Source organism: Gopherus flavomarginatus, chromosome 4 (assembly GCF_025201925.1).
Source record: "Gopherus flavomarginatus isolate rGopFla2 chromosome 4, rGopFla2.mat.asm, whole genome shotgun sequence".
NCBI classification, from domain to species: Eukaryota; Metazoa; Chordata; order Testudines; family Testudinidae; genus Gopherus; species Gopherus flavomarginatus.
Window position 1 is genome coordinate 24,920,866 of NC_066620.1, and position 18,800 is coordinate 24,939,665.

Genomic DNA, 18,800 nt, shown 5'->3' on the forward strand with positions numbered 1-18,800 from the left:
TTTAAATAAAGGCATATATTAGACACTACCATGCACTTTCATGATGGCTGACATTAACCACTGTGCTTTAATTAACAGCTCCTAGATGTTTATGCTTGAGGACTGGAGACAGGGTAATCTCAGTGGAGAGTCCCTTACTATGAAGCTTACTTCTTCTGGCAAGCTGTCAGCATTTATTATCCTTCAGAGAATGATGCAGAGCTTAGCTGTTCAGCCAAGCCTTTGCTGGATGCATTTTGGCTATGATATTGTCTTATATGTTCTCACTTTTCTACTATCATTTCTGGTGAGGGAGTGGCTAGTTGCCACAAAGTTAGTATCGCTGCCCAAACTTCTGTTTGTTTATGTGAGTGATTTGCAATGATGAGACTGTGATAGATTCCTTAAGTTATAAAATACTAAATACAATGTGTATGCTGCATGTTTCAACTATCAAACATGATACAAGACATTTAACAGTTTGGCACAGTCATGCAGCTGTTGCTTTATACACACTGTCATCAGCTAGAATGATAGGTGAGATTAGAAAATATAAAGGAATAAAAAAAGGATTCTAGCAAAGTACAAGACAATGTTAACTATGGGTTACTGATCTAATCTGAAATGGCTATCTGAAATGTGTGTGTCTATCTGAAATGTGTGTGTCTATCTATCTACCTATCTATCTATCTATCTATAAATATGCGTAACATTGACCGCTTGGAAATAGTGACCATAATATAATAACATTTAATATCCCTGTGGTGGGAAGAACACCTCAACAGCCCAACACTGTGGCATTTAATTTCAGAAAGGGGAACTATGCAAAAATGAGGGGGTTAGTTAAAAAGAAATTAAAATGTACAGTGACTAAAGTGAAATCCCTGCAAGCTGCATGGACACTTTTCAAAGACATCATAATAGAGGCCCAACTTAAATGTATACCCCAAATTAAAAAACACTGTAAAAGAACTAAAAAAGAGCCACCATGGCTTAACAACCATGTAAAAGAAGCAGTGAGAGATAAAAAGTCATCTTTTAAAAAGTGGAAGTCAAATCCTAGTGAGGTAAATAGAAAGGAGCATAAACACTGCCAAATTAAGTGTAAAAATGTAATAAGAAAAGCCAAAGAGGAGTTTGAAGAACAGCTAGCCAAAACCTCAAAAAGTAATAACAAAATGTTTTTTAAATACATCAAAAGCAGGAAGCCTGCTAAACAGCCAGTGGGGCCCCTGGACGATCGAGATACAAAAGGAGTGCTTAAAGAAGATAAAGTCATTGCGGAGAAACTTAATGGATTCTTTGCTTCAATCTTCACTGCTGAGGATGTTAGGGAGATTCCCAAACCTGAGCCAGCTTTTGTAGGTGACAAATCTGAGGAATTGTCACAGATTGAGGTGTCACTAGAGGAGATTTTGGAATTAATTGATAAACTCAACAGTAACAAGTCACTGAGACCAGATGGCATTCACCCAAGAGTTCTGAAAGAACTCAAATGTGAAGTTGCTGAACTATTAACTACGGTTTGTAACCTGTCCTTTAAATTGGCTTCTGTACCCAGTGACTGGAAGTTAGCTAATGTAACACCAATATTTAAAAAGGGCTCTAGCGGTGATCCCGGCAATTACAGACTGGTAAGTTTAACATCAGTACCGGGCAAATTAGTTGAAACAATAGTTAAGAATAAAATTGTCAGACACATAGAAGAACATAAATTGTTGGGCAAAAGTCAACATGGTTTCTGTAAATGGAAATCATGTCTTACTAATCTATTAGAGTTCTTTGAAGGGGTCAACAAACATGTGGACAAGGGGGATCCAGTGGACATAGTGTACTCAGATTTCCAGAAAGCCTTTGACAAGGTCCCTCACCGAAGCTCTTATGTAAATTAAGTTGTCATGGGATAAGAGGGAAGGTCCTTTCGTGGAATGAGAACTGGTTAAAAGACAGGGAACAAAGGGTAGGAATAAATGGTAAATTCTCAGAATGGAGAGGGGTAACTAGTGGTGTCCCCCAAGGGTCAGTCCTAGGACCAATCCTATTCAATTTATTCATAAATGATCTGGAGAAAGGGGTAAACAGTGAGGTAGCAAAGTTTGCAGGTGATACTAAACTGCTCAAGATAGTTAAGACCAAAGCAGACTGTGAAGAACTTCAAAAATATCTCACAAAACTAAGTGATTGGGCAACAAAATGGCAAATGAAATTTAATGTAGATAAATGTAAAGTAATGCACATTGGAAAAAAATACCCTCAACTTTACATACAATATGATGGGGACTAATTTAGCTACAACGAATCAGGAAAAAGATCTTGGAGTCATCGTGGATAGTTCGTTGAAGACGTCCACGCAGTGTGCAGCAGTGGTCAAAAAAGCAAACAAGATGTTAGGAATCATTAAAAAGGGGATAGAGAATAAGACAGAGAGTATTTTATTGACCTTATATAAATCCATGGTACACTCACATCTTGAATACTGTGTACAGATGTAGTCTCATCATCTCAAAAAAGATATTCTGGCATTAGAAAAGGTTCAGAAAAGGGCAACTAAAATGATTAGGGGTTTGGAACAGGTCCCATATGAGGAGAGATTAAAGAGGCTAGGACTTTTCAGCCTGGAAAGAGGAGACTAAGGGGGGATATGATAAAGGTATATAAAATCATGAGTGACGTGGAGAAAGTAAATAAGGAAAAGTTATTTACTTGTTCCCATAATACAAGAACTAGGGGCCACCAAATGAAATTAATGGGCAGCAGGTTTAAAACAAATAAAAAGAAGTTCTTCAAACAGTGGAACTCCTTGCCTGAGGAGGTTGTGAAGGATAGGATTATGGCAGCATTTAAAAGACAACTGGATAAATTAATGGAGGTGAAGTCCATAAATGGCTATTAGCCAGGATGGGTAAGGAATGGTGTCCCTAGCCTTTGTTTGTCAGAGGTGGAGATGGGTGGCAGGAGAGAGATCACTTGATCATTATCTGTTAGGTTCACTCTCTCTGGGGTACCTGGTGTTGGCCACTGTCAGTAGACAGGATACTGGGCTAGATGGGCCTTTGGTCTGACCCAGTACAGCTGTTCTTATGATCTTATGTAACATATGGAAAGGGAATAGAAAAATACAGTCACCAGTCACTAAGAAAGTGATAGGGGTCGGGGCACCAGAACACAGGGGGCCAAGGGACCGTGGACCTCCCAGTTTTTAAAGTGAACGGGCCTGGTCAGTCCACTCTTTGCCACAGGACCAGCTCCGTGCCCCTCCTCTTCCCCCCAAGGTCTTGCCCCCTGACCAGGCTGGAAGCTGGAGCCCAGGCCTGGTAAGAGTGGCCCGGGTTCTGGGAACCTGGGCAGTTGTGGGGAGCCATGGACCCTCCACCTGTCTAGGGTGAGGGGCCCCGAGAACAGCTCCCCATGTCCCCACCCCCCAGACTCCCCGCCCAGGGAAGGTGGAGGGTCCACAGCACCCCATAGCTGCTCAGGCGGCTCTTAGCATGGCCCGGCTGCTGTTCTTTGGCCCCTGAGGCCCCACCCCCTGACCAGAAGCTGGAGCCAAGTCAGGATAAGAGCCACGCAGAAAGTTGTGAGAAGCCACGGACCCTTCACCTGCTGTGGGCAGGGAACCCAGGGGGTGGGGACATGGGCCTTCTTGTTGCCCTGGTGGGAATAGATTTAGGCATTTCCCAGGAGAAATTTATGTAAGATAGCAGCTATTTCTGAAACACTCAAGAAAACAAACATTAGTATGTTGATTACATTGAGTTTTGGGGTGGGGTGGAAGAGGATGAAGAGGGAATAGAGAGATGTCCAAGAATTAGGTCATAAAAGTACATTCTTTCCTTTTCTAAAGAGGTTCTTATACCACGCTCATCATCGTAGTATATGAGTACCTTCCAGTAATGCACTATATAATGTAACTAACATCCATCTTGTGTTTGTTCTTTCATCGCCTTCCTAAGGAGAGAAGTGTGTGTACAGTGGAGTGTTTTGTTTTGGAAAATACAATTTATTTATACACACAAACATACACTCGCATAGCTATATGTTTATGTTAGAGAAGGCAAGGTCAAAGAAACATGCCTTGCATTTAGAGTGGAAGGTTTGTGATGATTATTAGTTCCTGTAGGAGTTCATTCCGCAGTCAAGGGCCAACCCCCTAGAAAAGACTGTCTTCTGCAAACAGCATTCCCTCAGTGGTGACAAATAAGCTGCAGTCATAGGCATCTGCATTAGGTAGAGGCCAAAAGGCATGGATTCCCAATAGCCTCATTGCTATTCATATTCTGCTGGGGAGGGTTTGTCCTGAAAGATCAAGTAGAACAAAGAGGTGTGGTCCATGGAATAGCATGTGTAAACTGCTATGTTTTAGCATGTTAACTCAATTAAAGCTAGCATATATACATCTACCCAAGCTGGAAGTTGCTCTTCCAGCTTCAGTGCAGACATATGCAATGAGTGAGCTGGTACTAAATGAGATATGTGGTTCATTTAATGCGAAGAAGCAGAAGTGAAATAAAAATTACTGGAAACGTGACTGGTTTGTCAGATTTAATGACACTCTCGGATCAGACACTCTTGTTCCCGTGTTTAATTCTGAGCTGCATATTCTATACCATTTATCCTAATAAAAGCTTTCAATTTAAACAAAAATAGTGGTCAGAGGAGATAGATGGTACAAAACAATGTGAGTGAAATAGTCTGGGGACAGAAAACACATAGCTTATATTAGATATATATAGAATTGAGGTGTATGATCTATTGCCATCACCAACCAAAGGACAGATGGCAGTAGGAGGATCCCTATACTATATACAGAGGAACAACCCGCATCATCAGATTGACACAAGGCCCTATATTTGAGGGCTATTATCACTTAAATGAATTATTGATAGTTGTCTTCAGTTAAGAGCTTAGGAAATGCACATATCAAGTTTAATCATAGAGGGTAAAAAACCAACCAACCAAGAAGTCCACACAATGGTGTTTGCAATAGCAATGGACTAAAAAACTGATATTGTAACAGAGTCCTTTGTGATTCCTCCCTCAGGAAGTAGGGGAACCTGACCACATTCAGTTATCTACATGGAGTGGTCACAATATAGGCCCATTTACTTATTTGCAAGGGGAGCACTGCCCTTTATAGTTAGTTGGTTAGTTAGTTCCCATTACATCTCTGGTGTTTAGGGCAGCAATGAAGTTCCTCCACGCATGTCTGTTTCTGGCAAGTCTTTCAATGGTTTCCCAGCTGTGTTTTTCAGCTCAGGTTCCACAGCTCTTCAACATGTTACTTTTGGGCAGCCTCTTTTTCATTTGCCTTCAGGTGTCCATCTTATTGCTATTCTGGTGATTGAATCAGTTTTAATCTGAAGCACATGCCCAATCCATCTCCAACGCCTTCTGGCAATGATGGTGCGCGTATCTTCTTGGCTGCACTGTGTGAATAGGTCTTGGTTTGAAATTATTCTTGGCCAAAAGATATGGAGGATTTTTCTGAAGCAGGTTGTAGGGAATGAGGACAGTTTGGACATGTCATACTTTGTCATTCCCCAGCATTCTACACTATAAAGTAGTATTGAAAATAATCAGCTCTGATAAATCTTGAGTTTGGTTTTGGTGTTGTATTTTGATGATATCCAGACTGTATTTTAAGCTCCTGAAGGTGTTCCTGGCTTTACTGATTCTGTTCTGGATGTCCTGGCTCGTTCCACTGTCCTTGTTGATGGTGCTGCCCAAGTATGTGAATGTTTCTACATTGGTGAGAACATGATCTTCTATCTGTACTGGCGATGATGAGGCAATATTAAAGGTCATGATATCTGTCTTATTGTGATTGATTTTCAGTCCAATTTGCTGGCTGAATGTGTTGAGTCAGGCTGTTTATTCTTGTATATGATGTTGGGTATTGTGATAGGAGAGGGAGATCATCTGCAAAATCCAGGTCTAATACCTCTTGGCATGTCTTCTGTTGTATGCTGCATTACCCAGTCAATGGGAATGCTGAAGAGGATTGCAGACATGACACATTCCAATGTACTCCTGTTTCTGGTGTCTGTGCCTTGTCTAAAGATCCCCAGAGTCTGTGTCAGTGAGGCTTTCTGCTCCTGGCACGTTCAGCCATGCCAGCTTGGTCTGTGAGGGAGGGGCCAGACAGAACAGACACTCTGGTCCTACAGGTTGGGGTTTAGGTACAGGGCTAGGGAACTGGCTAGTCTATAGTGCTACCAACGATCCAGCCCCAGTGTAATGGGTTTGGGGAAATCGCTCTGACTGGGTCTTTGAGACAAGTTCAGCCTGTCTGTCTTACCTGAAAAGTCCACTATATCCTAGGCAGGAAACCTTCACCCTGACCCTGAGGAAGAGTTCCCTGTACAGCTTCAGGAGTCACTCCTACAGTCTGCTGTTTGGGGCAATCCTTCTCTCCTCTCCTCCCCCTCCTGGCCCTGCCCCCTCCTGCTTTTTCCTCCCTTTTAAAGGCCTCCTCCCTATCATGCATAAATGACAAGGCCAGAAGAGTGGGGCTAGCCCTGTTGCCAGGACCTCTCTGGCCTCTTACTTGTCCATGTGGGCCTATACACCCCAGCACAGACCTTCTTGTTAGAGCTGAAGCTAAGTTTTCCAGCAAAGGTAGCCACTACTTACAAGACTAGTCTACTTCACAATCCAATAAAGCAAGCGTTCATGACAAACCTAACTCTCCATTAGTGATATAGTGTTAAGGTGGCCCAGTCATTTAAAAACTGAACTCTGAGAAAGCAACAGTATCACGAGATGTGATGGAGTAGGTGTAAAAACCTTTATCAAAAGTGAATTGTACCACGTTTCTCATGACAGGCTGATGAGTTCATAAAAAAGAAATAAAATTAACATGTATTTACACTGTCTTATTGCAGTACGCTTTTGGAGTACCTGTTACTGAAAAGTCTGTGTCCCTCTGGCAAGGCTGTTTGTCCAGAGCATTGCTTGCTCTGGAGCAGTGACACTTCTACCCATTTAGTTGTCATCAGAGGTTAAATGTGCCTTGTTCCAGGAATATTATAAAAAAGATGAAAGTATATGAGCAGTATAAACAGCTTTCCTCCATTTTTATGCAAAGACTAGGAGTCCCATACAAAGCACACTGAAGTCAATGCAAAGAGTCATACTGACTTCACTGCACTTTGGATCAAGCCAATAATGGCCTGTCTGCTCTGTGCTAGGCAGCCTAGTCTAGTGCCTGAAAAACCTGCTCTGCGTCTGAGCATGAGCTTCTCAGCTGTCAGTCCAGGACAGTGGAGTCAGCTACTTCTGTATTAATATGCAAACTTCAGAACTGATAACATGCAGAAATGAAAAGGACAGCAGAAGAGTTAGACCTTTATTTGAGCTGTCAGACTGAGAGGAAGTATATAGCAAATATTTGGACTTTTGAGAAAAGGGCAAACACTGAGAATTAATTCAAACTGTTGATAGTTTATTTTTTATTGAATTTTGTGGTCAAAATTATTTTCATTTGATATGTGAAAGAATCCATCACTTTTTTCCAAAGCACCACCCAGAATCTGCCACAGGTGATGTTCTAAGATTCCCGGTGCCTGTACAAATAGAGAGTTTAGCTGAGATACGTAAACTAGAGATCATGAGTTTTAAGGAATTTGTTTATTCGGTCTACAGCTTCCAGTTCGTGTAGAATGCCAACATTACAAAGTCCTTTCACTGTTCTGTGTCAGGTTACAATAAGAAACTCTAAGAAACAAGTTGGATGATCAAATTATAAACCAAATTGTAATTTAGTTTTATACAATACTTATCAACACACAGAGCATAATTATAACTAAGTACGCCAAGATATTGTGAAGAAAATAAATCAGAATAACACAATAGTTACTCTTTGTATACTTTTATATATCTGCATTCAGTCTGACATAAACTGCATGGAATGGTACATATAATTACATACACAAAAAGCTACATTAAAATAACATTGTTAAGATTACAAAATCAAGCATTTAAAAGTTAGGAAATGCCTGAATTCAGTTGCCTGTGCAAACTTCATTCAACCCCCTTGTGTGTGAGAGAGTACTACTACTTTACAAATTGGGAACCGAGGCACACAAAATAAGGTCAAAACCATCCACTATTTCTGGGTGCCCAATTTGAAATACTCTGATTTTTCAGAGTACTTAACATTTTATAGCATGTATATGTTCAAACCACAGCTTCCATTGGCTTCAGTTGTAGCTGTGAGTGCTCAGAACTTCTGCAGATCAGACCACAGGGTCTCAAGTCAGGCAATCGGAAAATGAGGAAGATAATTAGTGGCCACCCTCTTGTGAAAAGTTTGGTTTAAATGATTTGAGTAGCATCATGTAGGTTCTCTCTGCCAGAAGCAGGGGTAGAATCCATGTCTCTAGGGTAGGGGTTCTCAAACTTCATTGCACTGGGATCCCTTTTTGACAACAAAAATTACTACACAACCCCAGGAGAGAGGACTGAGCCCTGAGGCTGTCCAGGCCCTGCCACCCCAGGTGAGGGCAGGCCAAAATTGAAGCCTGAGCTCCACCATAGTGGGTGGGGGTGCCAAAGCCAAAAGCCTTTGGTGGGGGCCTGTAGAATCATAGAATATCAGAGTAGGAAGGGACCTAAGAAGGTCATCTAGTCCAACCCCCTGCTCAAAGCAGGATCAATCCCAGGACAGATTTTTGCTCCAGATCCCTAAATGGCCCCTTCAAGGATTGAACTCACAACCCTGGGTTCAACAGGCCAATGCTCAAACCACTGAGCTATCCCTCCCTCCCTGAGCCCTGTCACCCAGGGCTGAAGCCAAAACCTGAGGCCCACCGTGGGGGCTTTGGCTTCAGCCCCAGGTCCCAGCAAGTCTAATGCCAGCCCTGGCGACCCCATTAAAATGGGGTTGTGACCCACTTTGGGGTCCTGACCACAGTTCGAGAACCACTGCTCTAGGGCAGCATTCAGCTGCCTTAATCATGAGACCCTCCTTTCTCTTCCTGCAATTCCCTGCCTCATTCTCTACACATTTTCCATCCCTGTTCCTCCTGATCTATGCTAGGGTAACCAGATAGCAAGTGTGAAAATTCAGGACAGGGCTGGGAGGTAATAGGAGCCTATATAAGAAAAGACCAAAAAATCAGGACTGTCCCTATAAAATTGGGACATCTGGTCACCCTAATCTATGCACACCCCATCCCTGGCCCCACCAAGTCAAAGGACCTCCTCCTCAGTCTCCTCCTAGAACTAGCCAAGATGGCCATCCATCACTTCAAGAGAAGGAAACTGGGCACAGGGTACTCAGTGACTGTGAGTTCTATTTCCTGTACCTTATCTGCTCACATCTCCAGGCAGAGTTCCTCTGGGCAGCATCCACTGGCTCCTTGAATACTTTAGAGAAGCAGTGGGAGCTGTCCAGGGTTCCCTGCTTGGGGTTCTCCTCTGGATCCCTCATTTTTAAAATCTCACCTCACTCCTGCTCCTGTTTTTTTCATTTGTTGTCTCAAGAACTCAGTTGTAGCCTGGGCTTTGTGGTCCCTCCTCCTTATCTGAAGGGCAAGCTTTTAGTTTTGGGCAGGCCTAGACCCACCTGCCCCAGTGGTACAAATAGTACACACTTTCCAACTTCTGCAAGAAATGAGGCAGGGATTCTACAGACAATAGCCTTCTTTGGACACTAACCTGATCATCCCCAGAGCAGAACCATCCTGTGTACTAAATGTGGCCAGAGTTCTGTGAAAAAATAGAATAATAGAATCATAGAACTGGAAGGGACCTCAAGAGGTCATCTAGTCCAGTGCCCTGCACTCATGGCAGGACTAGGTATTATCTAGACCATCCCTGACAAATGTTTGTCTAACCTGCTCTTTAAAATCTTCAATGATGGAGATTCCACAACCTCCCTTGGCAATTTATTCCAGTGCCCTGACAGTTAGGAAATTTTTCCTAAAGACCAACCTACTTCAGTTGAAGCCCATTGCTTCTTGTCCTGTCCTCAGAGGTTAATGAGAATAATTTCCCCCTTCTGTTTGTAACAACCTTTTATGTACTTGAAAACTACTATCATGTCCCCCCTCAGCCTTCTTTTCTCCAGACTAAACAAGCCCAATTTTTTCAATCTTCCCTCATTAGTCATGTTTTCTAGACCTTTAATCATTTTTGTTGCTCTTCTCTTGCCTTTCTCCAATTTTTCCTGAAATGTGGCACTCAGAACTGGACACAATACTCCAGCTGAGACCATATCAGTAGGGCCATACCAAATTCACAGCCATGAAAAATGCGTTACAGGCCATGAAATCTAGTCTTCCCCTATGAAATCTGGTCTTTTGTGTGCTTTTACCCTATTCTGTACAGATTTCGTGGGGGAGACCGGTGTTTCTCAAATTGGGGTTCCTGACCCAAAAGGGAGTTGCACGGGGGGGGTCACAATATTATTTTAGGGGGTTGCAGTATTGCCACCCTTAGTTCTGTGCTACCTTCATAGCTGGGCGGCCGGAGAGCGGTGGCTTTTGGCTGGGCGCCCAGTTCTGAAGGCAGCGCCCCGACAGCAGCAGCACAGAAGTAAGAGTAGCAAGACCATGCCATGCCACCCTTTACTTCTGCATTGCTTCTTTCAGAGCTGGGCGGCCAGACAGAGCTGCAGCTGCTGACTGAGGGCCCAGCTCTGTAGGCAGTAGCACAGAAGTCAGGTGGCAATGCCATACCCTGCCATCCTGACTTCTGCACTGCTGCTGGTGGTGGCTCTGCCTTCAGAGCTGGACTTGCAGCCAGAAGCCACTGCTCTCCAGCTGCCTGTCTCTGAAGGCAGCGCCACTGCCAGCAGCAATGCAGAAGTAAGGGTAGCAGTACCACAACCCCCCTTGCAATAACTTTTGTCACCCTCCCACAACTCCTTTTTCGGTCAGGACCTCTACAATTGCAACACCGTAAAATTTCAGATTTAAATAGCTGATATCATGAAATTTATTATTTTTAAAATCATATGACTGTGAAATTGACCAAAATAGATCTTGAATTTGGTAGGGCCCTAATTATCAGGGCAGAGTAGAGTGAACCAATTACTTCTCCTGTCTGGCTCGCAACACTCTTGCTAATACATCCCAGAATGATGTTTGCTTTTTTTGCAACAGTGTTACACTGTTGACTCATTTAGCTTGTGATCCATTATGATCCCTTTCTGTACTACTCTTTCCTAGGCTCATTTCCCATTTTGTATGTGTGTAACTGATTGTTCCTTCCTGAGTGGAGTACTTTACATTTGTCCTTTTTGAATTTCATCCTATTTACTGCAGACCATTTCTCCAGCTTGTCCAGATCATTATGAATTTTAATCCTAACCTCCAAAACACTTGCCACTTTCCCAACTTGGTATCATCCACAAACTTTATAAGTGTACTCTTGATGCCATTATCTAAACCATTGATGAGTACATGATCATATAACTGAAGACTATCATAATGTGTATGTAGAAGGAGGGCAGATTCAGGTGTACAAGCAACCTTAATTCTGTCATTTCCTAACTTTAAGTGCTTTAACTTTGCAAACTTAATAATGTTCTCTTAATGTCATTTTGTGTGTGTAATTTCCTAACTTTAAAAAAAGAAATTAATCATGTGGCCTTATAGTGATATCCACATGGTTCATCAGCAGGGTTGAAATCTTTAGATGTGCTGCACAGACCTCTGCCACTTGAGCTAACAAATAACTGATAGTAGTAGTTTGTTTAATCCTGTACATGGACCAGCATTACAGAAGGCTGAGGCATTTTGCTAATGGATTTGAGATGGGGGACACTCACTTCTCATGAGCACCTTCTCTCAGTTGGGTGTGAACCTACACTCTCTTTTTTTCTGCTCCTGACATCCCGTGTCGGCTCTTAACCTCATCAGGTGGGTCTTCAGTGGCCCAGCCCTCCAGCCAGTTCACACTGTCAATATGTGAACAAACAAGCAAGTCCCTTCCAGAGTAACAAAAGTACAACAGGGCCTATCACTATGCTCTTGTTGGTACCTGCAGCACTGTCTCTGGACTCAGTTCTTAGCCCCTTCTGAGCTAGCTTTAAGTCTGTCCCTGCCTTAGTATGGAGCAATGCCCCCAGGGCTTTCTGTCTGAAAACTCTTTGCCTTTAGGGTTCTGTGATGTCCCTAGCTCTCTAGCCAGGTCACTCCTTCACTTCCACTGCCTTCTGGGGGTAACAAAGTTTAACAAATGGTTAGTCCACCTCCAGGTCTTCAGCCCCATCCTAGAGCCCTTTAAACTCCAGCCCTGCGCTTGGGCTTCTAAATGAAACTTGTCCCCTTCTCAGGACAAAAAGAGATCACCAGAATTTTTTTTAACATCTACAGAACAACATATTTTTTGCTAGTCTCATTCTTGGAAACAGTTGAAGCATTGTAGCTGAATATTCAACCTACAAAAGATACCCAGCAGTGACAATTTCAGTTAATATTTAGAATAGTTAATATTTAGAAAGTTGTTAGCAATTGAAAACAAGTCTTATAATTGGGAGTGTCTGGCAACATTAATAACAGGTGGCACTACCAGCCCCACCTAGAATAAATTCCTATGGAGAAAAAAATAATATTGGAAATATGTTAAAATACAATCAGTCAGATTTAAGTATTGTTAGAAATTTTTGGCTTGTGACCCAAAGGAATCAGACAGTTGTTACGCTCTGTACCTCAGGGGAACACCCAGCACCCCCATGTTCATTCTTGTAAAATGATTGTGTGGTATCCAGTGCAAAGTTTGTCATGTTGAGTATCTTCAGAAGGCTCCTGATGCACTGAGCATTGTTGTTATAGTAATGTTATAGGTTATAATTTCATGTATGTAGTTATGAGGCTGAAAATATATCCACATGGCTTAAAATAAGCCCAGGCAAAAACTCTCCAAGAGCAGAGAGGCAGTTCACACCTCATCAGGGCAGGTATAGGATAAACCCAGCCCAGCCTCACAGGAACGAAGGACACTGGCCTAGGCAGCAACAAAAGGAGCTGTTGGACTTTTAAATGAGTCATCCCCCCTTCCTTTGGCCAGTTTGGGACTGCGATGAGGTAATGCTTATCTGACTGAGGGGAGGGGCAAAGCCAAGAGGGAAGAAAGAATATTATAAAAGGGAGAGACTTTGCCATGCTCTTCCTTTCTCATCCACCTACATCTACAGATACCACACCAAGCTACTGAAGCGCTGATCAAAGGGGAGAGCCTGGCTGAAGAGCAACCAGCCAGCCTGTGGTGAGAAGCATCTAAGTTTGTAAGGGCATTGAAAGTGTTAAGATCAGTTTAGAATGTGTTTTGCTTTCATTTCATTTGACCAAATCTGACTTGTTATGCTTTGACTTATAATCACTTAATGTTTATCTTTGTAGTTAATAAATCTGTTTGTTTATTGTACCTGAAGCAGTGCGTTTGGTTTGAAGCATGTCAGAGACATCCCTTAGGATAACAAGTCTGGTACATATCAAATTCTTTGTTAAATTGACAAACTCATATAAACTTGCAGCGTCCAGCGGGCATAACTGGGAACTGCAAGACAGAGGTTCCTAGGATTGTGTCTGGGACCGGAGATATTGGCTACTGTCATTCGGTTGCACAATGCAGGGAGCAGCTTACATGCCAGAGGCTGTACGTGAACAGCCCAGGAGTGGGGGTTCTCACAGCAGAGCAGAGTAAGGCTGGCTCCCAGAGTCAAGGATTGGAGTGACCTAGCAGATCACTGGTCCAGATAACACCAGAGGGGAACGTCAGGACAGTGTTGTGTGTTCTGTAAACAGAATAAACTCTGGCATAAAAATCTTTTGAATGAATTTGAAACTTGCTATCTTCATTTAAAGTATGGTTGGAGATGGGTAAACATTTTTAAATTTGAACCAAAGTTTCTGACTAACGTTGTGTTTGCTGTTTTATGAAGATATAGATGAATGTGCAACAGGAACCCATAACTGCAGGGCAGATCAAGTATGCGTCAATTTAAGAGGGTCTTTCAGCTGCCAGTGTCCCTCAGGTTACCAGAAACGTGGGGAACAGTGTGTTGGTAAGTTCTGAACTAGCATAAGCAATGTTCATTGGCTATCAAAGTTCATTTTCAAACTTTATGGGGAACTATAAAGTAACTCCATATAATTTAGAAACAGGCCTGCCGAGAGCAGGGAGAGAGAAAGGGGGCAATTTCCCAGGAGCCAGGACAACTTAAAGGGGCCAGGGGCTCCCGGCCGCCAATACTGTAGCTCAGGGCTCAGAGGCAACGCCGGGGGGGTGGAGAGAGCGTCGCCCACTCGCCTTCCCTGGACGCCTGCTCAGGGATTTAACCCAGCAGTCAGCCTTGGTTGGGGAGAGGAAGGGGCGGGGCCAGAGACGGAAGGGAAGAGGCGTGGCCAGAGTCTCTCATTTTTCGGCCATGCTGCCCAGTGCAGTGCAGCAGCTGCCCTGGGGCTCAGCTTCTCTAGTGACCGAGTGAGACAGAACCCTCCCTGGCATGCTCAGAGTTGGCTGCTGTCCCCAGAAGCTGAGCCTGGGCAAGGGAGGGAGCAGCAACAGTGGCAGCCCTCTCCCTGCCCAGGCTCAGCTTCTGGGGACAGGAGCTGACTCCAAGTGTGCCAGGGACGGTGGGGGGACTCTGGCTCACTCGGCCACTATCACCAGAAGCAACATCTGCTGCTGCAGCCAGGTACTCTCCCAAGTAGTTGCTGTGCTGCACCATGCAGCATCCGGGTGTGGTTCCAGAGCCTGGTGGCCAGAAGAGCAACTGAACAGCAGTGGAAGCTGGGCTGGCACAGCAGGCGGCAGGGCCAGCTCCAGGAGTTTTGCCGCCCCAAGCAGTCAAAAAAAAAAAAAGAAGATGCGATTGCAATCTGCGACAATTCAGCGGGAGCTCCTTCGCTCCCAGCGGGAGTGAGGGACCCTCTGCCGAATTGCCGCCGAATACCTGAACGTGCCGCCTTACTCCAGAGTGGCCACCCCAAGCACCTGCTTGCGAAGCTGGTGCCTGGAGCCGGCCCTGGCAGGAGGACAGAACCCCCTGCTCAGGTAATGTGGGATGGGGAGGAGGGGACGGGGAGAGCACAGAGGGCCCGGGCTGGAAGCAGGGCAGGGAGGAGTCCTGTGGGAGGGGTCATGTTGGGGTGTCACATGTCCCCCTTCTTATCTGGTGTTCCTCTTTGAGTCCCTCCCACTAGTCGCCTCTGGCAGGGCTCCTAAGCATGCGCAGGATTGTACTGGCATTGGTGAAGGCAGCCAGGTAGGCATGGGGAAGCCATGGCTGTGTTGGAAGGGCATGCCCAGCAGCACAGCCAGCAGCTCGCTTGGCACCAGCAGTGCTTGTTGGGCACCAGCCAACGTAGGTGGCAGAACCACTTAAATGTCAGGTGGACCACGTCTGCATAGGCTGGGAGCCCATTGACTGTTCTGCCCAGAGACCCAGAATTGCTGTTGGAGGGCCTGTTTAGAAAGATGATGGATGAAAAGTAAATAGTCTCCAAAAGATGGAGCTGCAGACTATTTTAAGCATATTCAATACTTTTAATTGAATTTAGCTGTTACTATATTTATTACTTGTATGGGGGTAGTGCCCAGTGACCCTTGGCACAATTGTGAGCCCAGTGCAAGTCCCATTAAAATCAATGAGAGTCTTTCCATTTACTTTAGTGAGAGTTAGATCCAGCGATACAGGCCTAGGCACTGTGCAGACACACAAGACAACACAGTCCCCGCCTTGAAGAGCTTATACTCAGTGGAAATGTTGGGTCCAGATGTCTGATCTTTGTGACATATCAGCCACAGTTCTGAATCCCTGAGAGCCAAGAGCAGGGGCTGTAAACTCTAAACTACTAGCATAATAATAAGCCCTAATTCATGAAGGAATAGGTTTCAAACCTTGACTTCACTGAAAGTTTTGCCTTCATAAGGGCCACAAGATTGGGCCATACATTTGTCACATGTAAGAAAACAAGTGTGAAATAGTAGAATAAAAGGCATACCATTAGCTGATGTCTAATAGTACCTCTGTAATGTACACTGGATCAGACAAGGTGAGGGCATAGGTGCTGGAACTAGGGGTGCTGGCGATGCTGGGGATGCTGCCATACCCCTGGCTTGAAGTGGTTACCATTATATACATGATTTACAGTTTGGTTCAATGGCTCTCAGCATCCCCACTATACAGGTTGTTCCAGCACCCCGGGTGAGAGAAAGGCCTTTTCACATCCTCAAAATAGAGACAAAACCTAAATTGAAGGAGTTGTCAAAAACTGCAAGATCCCTAATATGTGACTAGAAGGCTTACTGTGATGAGAGTCAGTTCCTCTCAAAAGAGAACATTGAGAGGGAAGCAGAGGCAGTATTAGCGGCCATTTAGATGGATTGCTAATTTTTTTTTTATTTGGTAAGAAAGATATACCTCTTCTCTTTAGGGGCCTGATGCAAAGCCAATCGAAGTCAATGGAAAGATTCTCAATGACTTAACTAGGCTTTAGAGCAGGCCAACAGACTTCTGTATATATAACTCTTTCCAATATTTGCCAGCTTTCTGTGCAGGACTAGGATGGGTACTTTGGCATATAGGTAGGGGAATCATTATGACAAGTTGTTGATTCTTATAAAAAAAGTTATGCTTTCACTAGAAGGTATATTCCCTTTGTACAGTAACTCCTTTTCATTTTAACAGAATTAGGGTTCAGCTTGTACCTAAAGGTCTAATGAAACATTGAAAGTAAAGAACCATCATGATAAATTACTAAAAGTCAAAGTTTTGTATGTATATTTTAATTTAAACATACATACGCTCTCTAGAAGGAAAAGTTTCCATTCTCCTACTTCCTCCTATGTGACTTAGGTCAGAGTATAAAACAGCACAAACACAATGCTACAGTTAAGTACTGTCAGCACTTCATAATAAAACCACTCCTTTGAGACTTTAAAATAAGTGAGCCAGAAAAACCTTGATAAAGTCTCTTATCCTGGGAGGAAATGATCCTTCAAAGTTTGAAAAAAATTGTTCCAGACTTTTTCTGGCTTGAAGACAGAAAGAGACCCTTTTCTAACTTTATTTTATTTTTAATTTACTCCAAAAACATGTCTGGTTGGGTTTTTTTATTATTTGCTTAAAGGGTTTGTTTTTTAAAAACAGTTTGTTCAGATGTCACAAAGATGTTATTTTCTGAAACATGGAGACTTCAGATACAAGGAAACCTTTTTCTGGCAACATTCTTTCAAACAGATGATTTGGTTCTATGATCAAATCTTGCCTAGCTAAGGTTTCCCATAGTCTTTCATAGAATCATGCACATAAATGGTATAGCCTAGTCCTTCACACTAAACTCACACTGACTTAGGGTCAGAGCTTGTAAATATGTACACACAGGAGTAACTTTAAGCACAAGAGTAGTCTTATGGAACTGAAAAGATTCAATGGCACTACTGTTTCTCTGAAATAAAAGAGCTGTAGTGAGCCTTCTCCACTTCCCCCACCCCCATAGTTAAGATTGCCAAACTCCGTCCAATCAAAGCCCTGTTTTCCATCACTCATAACTGTCTAAAATTCTCAGCTTTTGGGCGTAGACCAGTACATTTTCAAAAAAAGGGGTTGTCATTTTTTAATATTAAAGTGAAAAAATGAACTCTTTTCCCATTGTAAAAAAAATACATCTTTAAAAACATATCTACAACAGAAACAGCTGGGGGCAGGAAATTCTAAATTTGGCATGAAAATGAGAACTGCCTTTCACTGTGTTCCAGTGAAAACTGGGATTTATTTGACCAAGTGCTGAGCCTTTTAGAGATCATGTTCTCTACACGCATAGGACTTTGCATGGATTTCTTTTGTTAAGCTTGTAAAGGTCATAGCTAAAGAAGATTCTCCCATGCATGCATGGCCAACTTAGCTATGTAGTAGAAACTGTTCTGCAGATGCACATGAGCTGAGGCAGAGGCCTGTGGCTTGACCCATGCATAGCTTGCAATGTGCCAAGAGGTCAAGGTAGGGCTGTTGAACACTTTATACAGTTGGTAGGTGGAATACCCACTCGGCTGCACTTTAGGAATGCTGAAACTGGGAAAGGCAGCATGCTCCACCCCAGAATTATGGCCAGTCGGCAGGGAAAGTTAACACTGCCTGAGATAGCATTGGCTTCAGTCATACAATCTTATTTCCTCCACTGAGTCAGAGAGCACAGCCAAGGGCTGGCAGCCAGTGGCTATAGGGAACTGCTGTGCTGTCTTGCCTAGGAAGGGATGGAGAGGGGTGTGGGGAGTCCTTTGAGTAGCTGGCCAAGTCCTGTGGAGGGATGGAGCCCACATTCCCCTGAAATCCCAGCTCTCTGCTTCTTTTCCAGGCCTGATCCCTGCTCACTTGACACCCCTGTCACTCCCATGGACTCAGGACAGAGAGAGTGCTTGAATTCTGAATTGCTAATGGAACTACAGAGGTTTAGCATTAAGTTGTTGCTATGTGTACTTTTGTACAGAAAATGAGCATAAGAGCCACTCTGCTGGTCTGCTTTATTTCTGGTCAAGACGTAGTCAGGAAGCATGTTGCAAGTTACATAACAAATATAGAGATCAATACTACAGTATGGGTGTGATTTAAACCCCAAATGAAGGATAATGTTTATATGTATTGACATCATTGGCTGAGCAAACATACTCAGCGTAAAGTTGATTTTAACAAAACTTAAGACATGAAGACAAGAAAAAGAGCACAATGCTGCTCCCATTGAAGTCAAGGAGGTAACTTAAGTAAGAGCAGAATCGAGCTGCAAATTAACTTCTCTCTTTTCATTTAATCAGAGCCAGCTCACTTTACACTGTTTATTTGGGCACAAGATAGCAACAGTGAACTTTTGTTA

The 18,800-nt window shown here is 43.4% G+C and overlaps 1 protein-coding gene across 3 annotated transcripts in view; it reads left to right on the forward strand.

The window, feature by feature from the left end:
• EFEMP1 (EGF containing fibulin extracellular matrix protein 1) overlaps positions 1–18,800 on the forward strand; it is a 76,876-nt gene that overhangs the window by 41,682 nt on the left and 16,394 nt on the right. For all 3 annotated transcript variants that reach the window (XM_050952149.1, XM_050952148.1, XM_050952147.1), the window contains exon 5: positions 13,871–13,993. In XM_050952149.1, coding sequence (XP_050808106.1) covers positions 13,871–13,993 — 123 coding nt within the window. The remainder of the gene's footprint in view (positions 1–13,870; positions 13,994–18,800) is intronic.